General features: G+C 37.1%; 1 protein-coding gene across 22 annotated transcripts in view; it reads left to right on the top strand.

Annotated features, from left to right (window-relative positions):
• ZNF280D (zinc finger protein 280D) overlaps positions 1-15,645 on the top strand; it is a 127,577-nt gene that overhangs the window by 35,614 nt on the left and 76,318 nt on the right. For 11 of the 22 annotated variants that reach the window (XR_016218168.1, XR_016218171.1, XR_011380918.2 and 8 more), the window contains 5 exons: positions 3,966-4,011; positions 4,115-4,183; positions 9,657-9,803; positions 12,257-12,322; positions 12,422-12,561. Coding sequence is in view for 15 of the 22 variants with exons in the window: in XM_089310405.1 (XP_089166531.1) it covers positions 4,156-4,183; positions 9,657-9,803; positions 12,257-12,322; positions 12,422-12,561 (381 nt within the window). In the remaining 7 variants the exon portion in view is untranslated. The remainder of the gene's footprint in view (positions 1-3,965; positions 4,012-4,114; positions 4,184-9,656; positions 9,804-12,256; positions 12,323-12,421; positions 12,562-15,645) is intronic. The other 11 variants (XR_011380917.2, XR_016218169.1, XM_002717719.6 and 8 more) reach the window with 2 other exon arrangements.

Genomic DNA, 15,645 nt, shown 5'->3' with positions numbered 1-15,645 from the left:
GGAAAAGACCCCAGAGGCACTGGCAATCGAAGCCAAAATTGACAAATAGGATTACATCAAATTGAGAAGCTTCTGCACTGCAAAAGAAACACTCAGTAAAATAAAGAGGTAACTGATAGAATGGGAGAAATTATTTGTAAACTGTGCAACTGATAAAGGATTAATAACCAGTACATGTAAAGAGCTCAAGAAACTCAACAACAGTAAAACAAACAACCCAGTTAAGAAATGGGCAAAGGACTTAAACAGGCATGTTTCAAAAGAGGAAATACAAATGGCCAACAGACACATGAAAAAAATCCTCAGGATCACTAGCTGTCAGGGAAATGCAATTGAAAACCCCAATGAGGTTTCTCCTCATTCCCATTGGAGTGACTTTCATACAGAAATCAACAAACAACAAATGGCTTGTGAGGATGTGAGGGAAAAGGTGCCCTAATCCACTATTGGTAGGAATGTAAACTGTTCCAACCACTTGGAAGACAGAATGGAGATACCTCAGAAATCTGGATATAGATATAAATCTACCATATTACTCAACCATCCCCCTCCTAGAAATTCACCTAAGGGAAATGAAATCAACATATGAAAGAATTATCTGTACACCCATGTTTATTGCAGCTCAATTCACAATAGCTAAGATACAGAACCAACCCAAATGCTTATAGACTGGAGAATGGATAAAGAAATTATGGGGTGCCAGTGCTATGATATAGTGAGTACAGCCACTGCCTGCAGCACCTGCATCCCTTATGAGTCCTTGGGTCCTTGCACCTGTATGGGAGACCAGGATGAACCTCCTGGCTTCAGATTGGTACAGCTCTGGCCATTGTGGCCATCTGGGGAATGAACCAGTGGATTGAAGATCTCTCTCTCTCTCTGTCTCTCTGCCTCTGCCTCTCTAACTCTGCCTTTCAAATAAAAATAACTGAATCTTTTAAAAAAAGAAATTATGGGAATTTACTAGCAGTAAAAAAAACATGAAATCCTGTCGTTTGCAACAAAATGGATGAAACTGGGAAACATCATGCTTAGTGAAAACATCGTATTTAATCCCAAAAGGACAAATACCATATGTTCTCCCTGACCTGTGATAATAGAGCAAAAATAAAATAAATAATAAAATAATAGATAATAATAAAAGCTAATCTATAGAAGTGAAATTGACACTTTGAAATGTAATGACTTTGAACAGCCTTTGTCTTAACTGGTGAGGAACAGTTTTTTTTTTTCTCATTATTTATTGAACTCTTTAAACAAAGTTAATCATATGTGTATGAAGTTAATTGAAAATAGATCTTAGTAAGCAATAAGAATGGGAATAGGAGAGGGAGGAGTAAGAGGCATGGGAGAATGTGTGTGGTGGGAAGAATTACTGTGTTCCTAAAGTTGTACTTATGAAATTCATGAAGTTTATATTCCTTAAATAAAAATTTTCTGGGAAAAAACAGCATTTTTTTTCCTTTGGACTAATTCACTACAGATATTCTGGAAATTGGAAAGCAGGAGGCCGGTGCCGCAGCTCAATAGGCTAATCCTCTGCCTGCGGTGCTGGCACACTGGGTTCTAGTCCTGGTTGGGGCACTGGTTCTGTCCCGGTTGCTCCTCTTCCAGGCCAGCTCTCTGCTGTGGCCCGGGAGTGCAGTGGAGGATGGCCCAAGTGCTTGGGCCCTGCACCCCCTGGGAGACCAGGAAAAGCACCTGGCTCCTTGCTTTGGATCAGCGTGATGCGCTGGCCGCAGCACGCCGGCTGCGGTGGCTGTTGAAGGGTGAACCAACGGCAAAAGGAAGACCTTTCTCTGTCTTTCTCTCTCACTGTCCACTCTGCCTGTCAAAAAAAAAAAAAAAAAAAAAGAGCCGGCGCCGTGGCTCAATAGGCTAATCCTCCACCTTGCGGCGCCGGCACACCGGGTTCTAGTCCCGGTTGGGGCGCCGGATTCTGTCCCGGTTGCCCCTCTTCCAGGCCAGCTCTCTGCTATGGCCAGGGAGTGCAGTGGAGGATGGCCCAGGTGCTTGGGCCCTGCACCCCATGGGAGACCAGGAAAAGCACCTGGCTCCTGGCTCCTGCCAGGATCAGCGCGGTGCGCCGGCTGCAGCGGCGGCCATTGGAGGGTGAACCAACGGCAAAAGGAAGACCTTTCTCTCTGTCTCTCTCTCTCACTGTCCACTCTGCCTGTCAAAAAAAAAAAAAAAAAAAAAAAAAGAAAATTTTCTTTTGTCAGGTTGAGGAAAAAGGAATATGAAGATTGAATTATCTTTGTATTTCAGTATTTTTGGTTTCCAGTGTCTAGTTTTTTACCTTTTTTCTTTGTAACTAAAGCAATTTTTAAAACAAATGTTTATTTTTTTTTAAAATTGATGCTGTTGCGTGGGGCCTGAACCCAGCTTTTACCAATATTTGGGGAGTGAACTGGCAGATATAAGATCTCTCTGTCCCTGTCTCTGCCTTTCAAATAAAATGACAAAGATGAAAAATATTTGATGTTGGATGAACATAAGAATTCCCCAAACAAATCTGTGGTTCAAATAATGCAATTCAAGTGTATCTTTGTGATAGTTTTTTTGATAATACTGTTAAAAGCCCAATGAATTATGACATAATAGATTGTATGCTTCTGAAAGCTGTGACTGTGACTTACCTTTGGTTTCTACTAGAACTTAGCATGTTTCTTGCATACAGAGGGCAATGAGTAGTTTATTTTTGAATGAATCTATGATGAAATATTTCAACCAGTTTTTTGTTCCTTTTCACTTAGTAATAAAAAACTAGAGAAATGTAAACTCAAGATTTATTTAAAATTGTTTTCTTATAGAAATATTTAGATTCGTTTCTGAAATGGAACAGGTAAGGACTAATGTCCCTTATTATTTCAGAAGTCAGGTTCACTAAAAGAATATATTATGGGGTTATTATTCATTTTTACAAAATAATACTTATTTTTTAAAAGATTTATTTTATTTATTTGAAGACAGAGAGTGAGAGCGAGAGCAAAACATTTGCTGTTTTGCTCCCCAAATGATCACAATGGCCTGGGCTGGACCAGGTGGAAGCCAGGAGCCCGGAGAGTCTTCCAGGTCTCCCATGTGGGTGCAGGGGCCCAAGCACTTGGGCTGTCCTTCACTGCTTTTTCAGCCACATTAGCAGGGAGCTGGATTGGAAGTAGAGAAACTGGTACTTAAACCAGTGCCCATATGACTTGCGGGCTGCAGGTGGCAGCTTTACCCACTGTGCCACAATGCTGGCCCCCACAAAATATTTTTAATTTACAAATTTATCAGATTGCTTCAAATAGTACTTAATGCAACTGATACCAGACAGCTGGGGACTCCTCCGTGGACACAAGCCCTGACAGGTGAAGGCGAGAAATCAGTCTTGAGCCAGCAAAGTGAATAGCAATTGAGTTTTATTGAAGGAAGTGGGGAAAAAAACCTGGGCCACTTAATAGATAGATGTGGTTCACCATTTTTTGGGGTTCAGGAAATTTATACATCTGGACAGAATATTCACCTTGTTTCTGGGAAATGGGCAGTGAATTCTAGGTATTAGAGATCCACCTCTTCTCTCCTTATGGTCAGTTCCTTAGGTTGCCGTGGCAATAGTAATCTGTCATGGTTGGAGTGGGAGTGATTTTTACTATGTTAATGCATTATAATGAAGCATAATGAGCCTGGAGATTGAGTAGCCATTAATCTAGATGCCATTTTGGAATGAACTTATCTGACAGGCCAGTTCATTTGCCTGAATCTTATTTTTTTCAGCCATGTCCTGGTCATGGAGCTGGGGCTTGCCACAAACTGTTTCATGGTCACTGTTTTATTTATTAAATTTGGTTTATTTAGGAATGAGCACAATGAGTTACATGTATATCTTGAATGTAAAATTAAATTTTTATAGGAAAAAATTAAATAAATATAGATCTAACTTAACAAAATGAACCCTAATTGTAGGTATCTTTATTTTGTAGGAAGGAAAACGTAGATATTGATTTCTGCTGTGTCTGGAGTCACATGGTGAGTGAAGCGATCAAAATTAGATCCAAGAATCCAAGTTTCATGTTTCAATATTTCATGTTACTTAAAGTAACTAATGAAATTGACTGATGTCATGTGTCAGTACTTAGGTGACAATTTACAGAAAGTCAACTCTGCAACTTGATGGGCGACAACCCTTTTCAACCAAAAAGTAAGTGTTACTGCCACGACTGATACTAGTTATGTGTGGCATTTGTGTAAATTTGATTTAGGGGAGAGGCTGAGAGGTGGGTTAAGTTTTCTTAAAAAACAAAACACTTAGAATTGTTAATGTAATAAATACTCACCTAAAAACATAATATAAATGAAGTGAGTAAAGCAGAAATGAAATGTTTTCTCTCTGTTATCAGTTTGGAATACATAATCCCTTGGGTATACATAATCACTTGGGTTTCTTTTATGCATAGACAAAATCCAAATTGTTTCTGAATAAAATTATACAGCTATTATGTATCTTGATGTTTTCTTCCTCCCTCAGTGATATATCCTGATTGTGTTAACAATCATAGAGCCCTGTTAAAAAGAATAGGAAAGACCTTTGTATTACTGTTAGTATTGTACTACATTAGTTTGCTAGCCTTGACATAACAGAATACCATAGACTGGGTGGCTTATGCAATGGAAATTTATTTTCTCATAATTCTTGAGGCACCTTAATCTAAGGATATGGTGTTATAGAGTTGATTTCTTCTGAGGGCCATGAACAATGGGCTCCAACCCTCCTTGACTTGGAGATGATATCTCTGCTCAGGTGTTTACATGGTCTTCCCTCTGTGCATTTGTGTCCTAATCTGCTTTACTGGTGGCACAATCAGATTGGATTAGAGCATACCTCAGTAATTTCACTTGCAACTTAATTATGTCTAAAGATACTGTCTACAAATACAGTCAAAATTCTGAGATACTGAGTACTGGGACTTCAGCAAATAAATTTTGGGGAAACACAGTTCATCCCATAATATATAACAAGTGAGTATAAATGATACTTTTATTATCAGTATTCAATGGTCTCCCTAATATTTAAAATTGGGCATTGCTTAGTGTCACTTAGTTCATACATTATTATGTGCTGTTACCTACTCTCCATCTAACATGTAGGGGAAAATATAAAAAATAAAAGCTCAGTTTTGACCTTTGACATATGAGATTAGACCCACAAAGGAAATAGTGAGCAGTTTGAGATCATTTATGTTAATCCTTGAATTGTCATTGTAGTTCAGAATTAGAAAGAAGGTAAAAATCTGTTGATTCACTGAGGTAGTTATATGTGAATCAAGAGTTAAGAAGAGCAGATTTAAAGTTGAGTATTTGCTTGAAGTTAGATATTTTTATGGCATTTTCTTGAATCTATATAATATAAAATGTCTTCTGTTATAGTTTCATGTTATATGTGTATTATACATGTGGAAAATAGACTCCAGTGATTTCTGCAGTCATACTATTAGAAATGGTGCAGTGAAGATTTGAACTATTCACTGGATGTCAAGTCCACTCTCTGTGTGCTCTATATTGAGCCATGTAGACCATAGAGGTGAGGAGGAAGGATATTATGGGTAGAAGCAGCAGTATAGATACTACCTCTGAGGTACACAATGAGAGCAGTGTTTCAAATACATAAAATATGCAAATGGTAAGCCATGAATTGCCAATTAAAATGGGCATTTTTAGTTATTTGACTTGAAAAGCTGTATATAATTAATGAAAATAGTGTTAAGTTCATGATGTTGACGTTTGGGAAAATGGGAAGGGCTGTTTTCTGGTAAATGAGGTATTAAACATTTAAGTAGCATTAGACCAGGAAATAGTTTGGGACTCTTTTTTAAATGATTTGAAAAAAATTTATTTGAAAGGCAGAGTTATAGAGAGAGGAGGAGACACACACACACACACACACGGAGGGGAAGGGGGAGCAAGTGCCAGCGCGATCTTCCATCCTCTGAGTCCCCAAATGGCTGCAACCACCAGGGCTGGGCCAGGCTGAAGCTAGGAGCCTGGAGCTTTTTCCAGGTCTCCCATGTGGGTGCAGGGGCCCAAGTACTTGGGGGCCATCTGCTGCTGCTTTCCCAGGTGCATTAGCAGGGAGCTGGATCAGAAGTGGAGCATCTCGGTCTCAAATCATTGTCTTTTCCTTTCCCAAAGATGCCCCTTTTCAACATGAAGCAGCCAGAGCGATCATTGCCCAGTTCTTCCTAACAGATATTGGGGTTTCAATCTGCAGGAGAAGGGAATGTGAGGAGTCAGATGGGTTAATAGATAATCAAGGGATCCTGTTGCTGTGAATTCTATCTGAGAGGAGGAGTGTGGTGGAGGCAGGAGGAGTGCAGTGGGGGCAAAAGGCGCAGAGTCACCATGCAAACACTGGCCAAAGGCGAGCAGCTTGCAGACTCATTTACTTCAGTTCGTACAGCAGCTTATATAGCTGAGGTAGCCAATCTGGTCAAGGGGCGGTTTATGCCCTAACCAATCACAGCCTGTTGCCAGGCAGGCTCCGTTGCCAAGTGGGTTCCGAAGCCGTTCGTGAGTAACTGACGCTTGCTTGTCAGCGGCCATCTTGGCGTGGCCTTCTCATTTCACCACAGGATCCCAGTGGAATTTGAGGTATAAAATATTTACTTCCTTCCCTGGAAACTTTATCTTTAATAAGAACAAACATGGTGCCCTCCTTCTTTACAGTAAGAATAGCAAGGAAGCTCTTCTTAGCAGGCCAGACAGGATGGAGAATTGTAAATGAGGTCTTTAGATGACTTTTGTCCCCTCCTGATAACTCAATGGCAATCTGTCAAGTTTTCTTTTTTTTTTTTTTTTTCCCTTAGAAATTGTACTTAAAGTCCACTGCCACCAGTCTCCTTTGGGTCTTCCTCTCTTGGAACCCCCATCTTTGCCTCTCTGGCAGGAAGTTTCCAACCTAAATAAATTTTACTTTACTTTAAAAAAAAATCAGTGTCCATATGGGATGCTGGCATCCCAGGCAGGGGCTTAACCTGCCATGCCACAACACCAGTCCCATGTCATATTTTTATGTAAGGGAAAAATTTAAAAAATTTTCAGAATGACACCTAATTTACATTTTCTTTCTATGCCATTCCCAAGGCATTGCTTCAGTTAGTATCTTTTAATATCATAGAACTCTATTCATTTTGAGTCAGAAACGGTGTTATAATAAAAAAAATACCTTTTAGAAGTGACAGCATTTAAATGATGAATTGATATATTGTCTAAGCCAGAACCCTAGAGGTTTTTATTTCTTTTGGAGTCTTCCTCTATGTTACTGGCTAAGCACACTGGTATCAATCTCCATTCCTATTACTTTAGGTCCTCAGTACTCTATTTCTTTTTCTTCCCCACTTCCTCTTCACCTGTTCCTCCTGTTTCCATCTCTTCCTTATAGCTTAAAGCAATATGAGCACGTAATTTAAAAATTGAATAATCTGAAAAGGCTTAAAATGGCTTTACCAAAGATTTCCAAAGAGTACTTACATATACAAAGATATGTATGTGTGCTGTGTCACATCATTAATTTTAATCATTTTTTATGATCTATTGTGGAAGATGAGATTTTAGTTTTTTTTTTTTTTAAGGTTTATTTATTTGAAATATATATATAGAGAGAGAGAGAAAGAGAGAGAGAGATCTTCCATCCACTGATTCTCTCCCCAAATGGCTGCCACAGCCAGGGCTGTTGTATACCAAAGTCAGGAACTCGGAGCTGCTTCTTGTGTTCCATATGGTTGCAGGTGCCCAAGCATTTGGACCATCTTCCACTGTTTTCCCAGGGGCATTAGCAGGGAGCTGAGGAAGTGAGGCAGCCAGGTCTTGAACTTGGAGTTTTACCTGTTAAACCATAATGCTGACCCCTGATTTTAGCTTTCTAAAATTACTCTTTTCCCTCAAGTATTTACTAGAATGGGTGTTACCTCAGGTTTTGGTTAAATCAAAATAGTTTTTATTGTATTTGGACTGTCCTGCAAGTAATTGATTTTATTTTTCCACTTCCTTATTTTTATTAGAATCTGTAACTAAGTGTTCGCACATCCTTCAGTAACCTCTCAATTTAGTTTTCTACACAGTACAACCTGTTTGTTAACTTAAAGTTTACTTTTTAATCATCTTTTCTATGGTCTCCAGGGATATTACTTCTGAAATACTTTTCTCTTGATACTGTCTTAACTGGTTATCCAAGCCAGCTGGGAATTGTGTTGTGTTGAATGCCATGCTTTGTGCATCTTGTATCTTTTTCTTTATTAATGATTTAGTCTTGTGTTTGGTGGATGCTACAGCAGGTTCTTTGGAAAAGAGTATGTAGGATGTATATGTATATCTTATGTGATATTCTGCCTTCATGTTTTTAAAAAGTTTCATCAGGTGTAGAATTATAGGTTGAAAATTAATTTTAGTAAGAATTTTTCAAGCTTTATTTCTTATTCTTGAAACAGAAACCTGTTTTGTTTCAGCCTTGCCATATTTCATATCTTCGAATGCTTTTTATCTTCATTGCTCTGAAATTTTGTGATGCTCTTGTGTTGTTTGCTAGTAGACACTTTCAGCCCAGTGATCTGTATCCTCCTATATAGGAAATTTAAAACTCCTAGCGAGTTTTTTCTTGAATTATTTGATTGACAACCTACCCCTTCTGTTTATTCCCTTTCTTCAAATATGACTGGATGAGTGTTATACTTTCGAAATTAATTGTCTTACAAGCCAATCTTCTCTATTTAATTTTTTCTTTTAGTTCTACCTCTGAAGACATCCACTCAGCCTAGCATTTGATTATTTTTAGCTGTATTAAAACATTTTGCCTATAGCATTTTTAATCCTATAGCTTGTTTTTCTGAACATTACATTTTATAGTCATTCTTATATTTCTAAGCATACAAATTTATTTTCTCTAATATTTTTCTTTTCCTATGCATTATCTCTTTTCCTTAAGATCCTTTTATCTTATTGTTTTTTAATTTTGTCTTTTAGATAGGAGGTTTTCTAATAAAAATTCCTGGTGCTTGTTGTTTGTTCATATTTAAGAGTGAGGCACTAAAATGCTTCCTACAAGTTCTGTGTACTTTATCAGAATTTTTAAGATGATAATATTTACTCTATGTACTGCTTTGATCACTTTCTTCAGGTGATAAATGTCTGATTTGCCCAAGGAATAAGTATCACTCATTTCTTATATTTTAGTCTAGCACTTCATCCTTGCTTTGCTCTGTACTTGAATTCCAGAATCTAGTTTTATTTATTTTCCACCTGTTGCTTCTTATTGTTTATCTTCATTTTGTTAATACTTTTTTTCTTGATGATGGTTAAGTGTAATATTTTTTGCAGACATAATCATATTCCAGGTATATGGCTGAAGTTCATTTTGGTTGAATTTGTCCCTCAGTTTTTTGTCCATTGTAAATACTGTTTTCTTCTTTCTCATCAACCCCTCCCTCCCTTGCTATGTATGTATCTGAAGTTTGCTAGTTTATATGTTAGACTCTGAATTTCTCACTGTTGTCATATGCTGAGTACAAATAACAATTCAGAAATTGCTAATAAAATTATTAGATTTTATATATCATTATTTCTGAAATGATTTTTAAAATTTTTTTGAAAGTAAGGTTTGCTTCTTTCCTTTTGAAAATTAGATATTTCAAAAATGGCAGAACTCTTTATGGAATGTGAGGAAGAAGAGCTGGAACCATGGCAGAAGAAAGTAAAAGAGGTTGAGGATGATGATGATGATGAACCCATTTTTGTTGGAGAGATATCAAGTTCAAAACCAGCAATTTCAAGTAAGCATTTACTTTAGTGAAGCCAAGTTTTGTAAGTTATTGTTTCCACTGAAAACAAATTTTTTGGGTCTTAGGGGGGAGTAAGTTATTAAATATCAGATATGAAGAAAGAAACATGTACTAAGATTAGTTGGTGGCCTTGGAGATGTTCTGAGATTGAAAATCATAATTTTTACTGGAACTGAGTAAACCTGTTAAACTGTTCATTTTCCCTTTTTATTCACTTAAACCCAGAAGTAGAGAAAAAGAAAAATTTGAAGTGCTTTGCTTAAAATTTCAAATATACTAAATGAGTTTGTGTAAGTCTCAGATGTGAATTCTCACATCCGGACTTCATCACATTGCCTTTTATACATGGCTAAAAAATGAATAGACTATGAATGATTGCACAGTCTCCTGCCTATACAGAATCTTTATGGATTACTAGCTTTAACTTAGAGTAATTGCAATTAACATTTTTATAATGTCAAAGCAAAAGCACTGTCCAAAAAGCATATAATAAAATGCAGAGAAGTAATATACAAATTTCAGAGAAAGGGAAAATATTTATTCTTTCCTTGTTATTTTCATGTTTGTATGTTTGTTTTAAGCCAGGAGAATTTACCAAAGAATGTAATGTAAGCAACATTCTCTGTGTTTTCTTAGTTAACAGGACAATATAATGCTTTCAAATGTGAATAAGAGACTACTTTAAAATTTTCGGGGAGACTGGTCTTGCTTCTGTTGTCTGTAGACTTGAATGGTGCTTTTATGCAGTTTTATCAGAGGGAGAGTTATTTAACCGATTGAATTTTCAATACTGTTTCCTTATGGCAGATTGGTAATCTCTTATGATGTGCTAAGTGGAATACCACTTGTATTATAAAATTAATTAGGCATAATGTCATGCTTTCTGTTGATAGTGGGGCATAATATATTCTCTTAATTACTATTTCCTAATTACTGATTGTTACTCAGAATCTCAAATTGAATTTATACTGATTGTGAGTATTAATGGTATTCAACTAGGACACTGTTAGTTTTATTTTATTTATTTATTTGAAAGGTACAGTTACAGACAGAGAGAGGGAGAGACAGAGAGAAAGGTCTTCTAACTACTGGTTCACTCCCCAAATGGCTGCAGTGGCTGGGGCTGAGTCAATCTGAAGCCAGGAGCCAGGAGCTTCCTCTGGGTCTCCCTCATGGGTTCAAGGACCCAAGCACTTGGGCCTTCTTCTGCTGCCTTCCCAGAGAGCTGGATCAGAAGAGGAGCAGCTGGGACACAAACCAGTGCTCATATGGGATGCTGGCACTGCAGGCAGAGGCTTAGCCAACTATGCCACGGCACCAGCCCCTGTATGTTAAAGTAATTCCATTAAGAAGGGGATTAACCCCAGTAATATTCATTTTTTTGAACTAATACAAAAAATTTAAGTGATTTTATGGTTTTATGTATAAGCCATAAAATATTTTAACATGTGGGATAAGAGTTGAATACTTATATAAAACTGTCATACAGGAAGATAAAATCTTGTATTTTATAGATTACAACCTCTAAAAAGTGCTAAACCATTTTTTTTTTATATTTTTAGTGTTTAATCTTGAATTTCTTAGTAAAAACAGTGTCAGATTGAGCAATTTTTTCTCCAGTAACACTACTGTAGTGCTTAATTATAGAGCACTACATTGCCATTTTCAGAAAATCACTGTACCTTCATGTGAACTTTATAGAATAATGAAATATGGTTCTTTTTTACTATGGAGAAAAAGAAGGACATTTTTATGAGACTTGGCAGATTTTCAAGGTGTTTTTTGCCCTTCCCCAGCATGTTTAGGCTTTCAAATTTTAGTTTGGTCATTGAGTTCACAAGAGTTAGGAACTTTAATCTGACCCTCAAATGCATATCAAACTCAGACTTGTGGTACAGTGGTAAGTTTAAAACCCCTTGGCTTACAAGTTACTCAAGTAAATTTAAAGTTGTTCAGTCTACATTCTCTGATAGCTTCCCTTTCCCGGTGAGATTCTGCCATAATGAAACTTTATGGCTTTTAGAAGTTGTGAATGGACTATGGAGGTTGGATAAGGAGTCATAGGAACCTGAGAGTGTGTACAACCTTATCTCATTCAAGGAAAGTTAATATTTCAATTACATATTGAACATAAATATATTTTTGGAAAAATTTTACTCTGAATTATTTCTTTGTCATGCAGAGTGTTTGGAATTTCACATAGTTATATTTATTATTATTTTACTTTTTTGGATTTTGAGTTACATTAAGAAAGGTATTCTTATTCCATAAAAGTTACTACTGATATATTCTTTGTTTCTTTAATACAAAAAGATGTATGTGCCTAAAATTTTATCTTTAATAACTTACATTCCTTGCAGAAACCTGTATGTTTTCATTACATGATTTCTGTTATGTTAGTATCTATTTCCTTTGAAAAATTAATATAAATAAATTTTTTATAGATATTTTGAACAGAGTGAACCCTAGCTCATATGCAAGGGGAGTAAAGAATGGTGCACTCAATCGAGGTACAGTATTATTATGCTATTTTAATTTTAAAGAGAACTTTTTGATACAATTGGTTATATAAAAATATATTCAAAATATTGTTTAATTTTAATATACAGGTATTTCTGCTGCATTTAAGCCTACAACTCAACACTATACGAATCCAACATCAAATCCAGTGGCTCCCTCACCAGCAAGTTTTCATCCTGAATCCAGATCTTCAAATAGTTCTGTTATTGTTCAACCTTTTACTAAATCTGTAAGTGTGTCTGAAACTACACATTCAGCTCAAGATATTGGATATTGTTTATCAGTATCAACAATACTCATTTAAAAATCTGCACGGTAATAGGTAATTATTCAGTAGAAATCTAATCAGCATCTGAAAATGTTACCATGTTAATGATATCTCAACTAGTACCCAAAATAATAACTGCAGGAATTAACTAACCAACCTATTAATAAATCAGGTAATATGCTAGGTACAATACTGGGGCCTATATTATCAAAAACATAAATAGAAGTGTAATCTGTCATGAACATTGTAAAATGGCAAAGTATTTAAGATTGCAAACTGAGCTAGGTGTTATTGGGAAAATTTTTGAGAGGCAGTGCAGCTCCTAGGAGTTCCCCAAGATTCTTTTTAGTGGTTTAGGAGTCAACAGTTGTCACCATAATCAGACAGACAATTTGCTTTTTCCCATGTATTAATATTTGTGCTGATGCCAACACAGTGGTGGGTTAACTCTTGTGCTTTAGTGTGCAGAGGCACCGAAGTGTACTATAGTTTTCATATTAGTCACCTGCCATATATTCATACTAAAAGATATTCCAATTATACTTAATTTCCTAATGAAGCATTAAAATTTATTAATTTTGTTAACTCTCTGCCCCTTGAATATGTGTCTTCTGTAATGGTCTATTGATGAATTGGGTCATTTGTTTAAAGTGCTTCTTTGAAGTATCATGCTTGTTTTGAAGAGAAGCAGCTGTGTGACTGAATTGTGACCTAAACTACCTGTAAAAATACAATATTATTTGTACTTGAAAGAATGACTGACAGATCATGGTGTATTATTTATTTCTGTGTATCAGTATTACTACAGATTTAGGTGGCTTAAAACATCACTTACTTATCTCACAGTCTCACAGTTTTGTGGGTCAGGATTAGGTCATGGTTTAGCTGGAACCTCTAGGATCTCACAAGACTACATTGAGGATCTGGTCTCTGAAGTTGTCTTATCACAAGCTGTACTGGGGGAGTATCTGCTTCCAAGTTCACATGATTGTTGACAGCGTTCTGTTCTTTAATCAGACTGAAAATTCAGTCTCAGTATTTTACTGGCTTTTGTCTCACTCTTTGCCAGGTAGGTCTTCCCAATGTGGCTCCTTGCTTCCTTAAATGGGGAGAGAGTCCTTAATGAGATATCATTACAGTCATAGGTTACATAATCTTGTATTTGCTGTTGGTTTTAGAATCACATCCCGTGTCCTGCCCACAGTCAAAAGGAGGGAATCACACAGGACATAAATACCAGCAAATGGAGATCATGGAGGCCATATTAGAGTATGTCTGCTACACACACAATTACTGAATCTTGAGTGTGTGGCAAAAATTTCCTCAAAGTTAAATACAATTAAAAAATTGCACCTGTTACTTCAAGGAAAACAGATAATAGTATTCTTGGTAATTATAAAAGTAAAAATTTTAATCAAAAATTAGGCTTTTGGATGACTTATCTGCTACTGAGATTTTAACACCTTTCTCATATTTCAAGACTTTTCAGATAAGTGATTGTATTAAAAATATGATTGATATTATATAATGAACTATGTCAACATTTAAAAGATAGCATACTTCATCGAAACAAGTATTTTCCAAATGACCAATGTATATAAGATTTTGTTGGGTAAAGTGCTATTCAGAGTGTAAGATGAACCAGTGATTTCAGTGGAACAGTACAAAAATTCAGGGATATGGTTTCAGATTTTACATTACTGGAGATGTTCAGGAAAGTACCAAATGTTATTTTGATATGTATTTAAAGTTATATTTCTGTGTTTATCTTTTTTTTTAAAGATTGATTGATTTGAAAGCCAGAGTTACAGAGAGAGAGAGAGGGAGAGAGAGAGAGAGAAAGGTCTTCCATCTGCTGGTTCACTCCCCAGATGGCTGCAATGGTTGGATCTGTGCCAATCTAAAGCCAGGAACCAGGAGATTCCTCTAAGTCTCCCGTGTGGGAACAGGGGACCAAGGACTTGGGCTATCTTCCACTGCTTTCCTAGGCCATAGCAGAGAGATGGATTGGAAATGGAGCAGCTGGGACTCGAACCGGCAGCCACACGAGATGCTGGCACTGCAGACTGGGGCTTTAACCTGCTGTGCCACAGCGCCAGCCCCTCTATGTTTATCTTAAAATGCTATTAGAACACTGCCATTTTCAATGATATATTGCTTCAGTGAAGCCAAATTTTCTTTGTGTTCTTCAACCAAAACTTTGATATCAGAAACAGATAAGACACTATAGCACTTTTTTTTTTTTAAAGGATTTTATTTATTTATTTGACAGGCAGAGTTACAGTCAGTGTGAGAGAGAGAGACAGGGAGAAAGGTCTTCCTTCTGTTGGTTCACTTCCCAAGTGGCCACAATGGCTGGAGCTGCGCCAATCCGAAGCCAGGAGCTAGGTGCTTCCTCTTGGTCTCCCATGTGGCTGCAGGGGCCCAAGCACTTGGGCCATCCTCCACTGCCCTCCTGGGCCACAACAGAGAGCTGGACTGGAAGAGGAACAACTGGGACTAGAACCGGCGCCCATATGGGTGGAGGATTAACCTAGTGCGCCACAGCACCAGCCCCACTACAGCATTTTTTGATTAAGCTAGACATTCAAGAGAAATGCAAAAATGCATAACAGTGCCATTCTTCATTTACTAATTTTTTTTGTTTGCAAGTCATTTTTCATAAAATGTTATTTATGCTAATCTGTAATGGGTTTATGTTTGTTATTTTAAAATTGATTAAGTATTTAAAGTTTTCTTTTTTTCTTGAAGATTTATTTTGTTTATTTGAAAGAGCCACAGAGAGAGAGTTCTTACATCTGCAAGTTCACTCCCCAAATGGCCACAATGGCCAGAGCTGAGCTGATCCAAAGCCACAAGCCAGGAGCTTCCTCCAGGGCTCCCACATGGGTATAGGGGCCCAAGGACTTGGGCTATCCTCCACTACTTCTCCAAGTATATTAGCAGGGAGCTATATTGAAAGTGGAGCAGCCAGGAATCGAACCAGTGCCCATATGTGATACCAGCACTGCAGACCAGGGCTTTAACCTCCTATGCCACAGCCTT

This window comes from Oryctolagus cuniculus, chromosome 12 (assembly GCF_051225735.1).
Source record: "Oryctolagus cuniculus isolate XC-2025 breed Fujian yellow rabbit chromosome 12, ASM5122573v1, whole genome shotgun sequence".
NCBI classification, from domain to species: domain Eukaryota; kingdom Metazoa; phylum Chordata; class Mammalia; order Lagomorpha; family Leporidae; genus Oryctolagus; species Oryctolagus cuniculus.
This window is presented reverse-complemented; position numbering and strand designations above follow the sequence as displayed.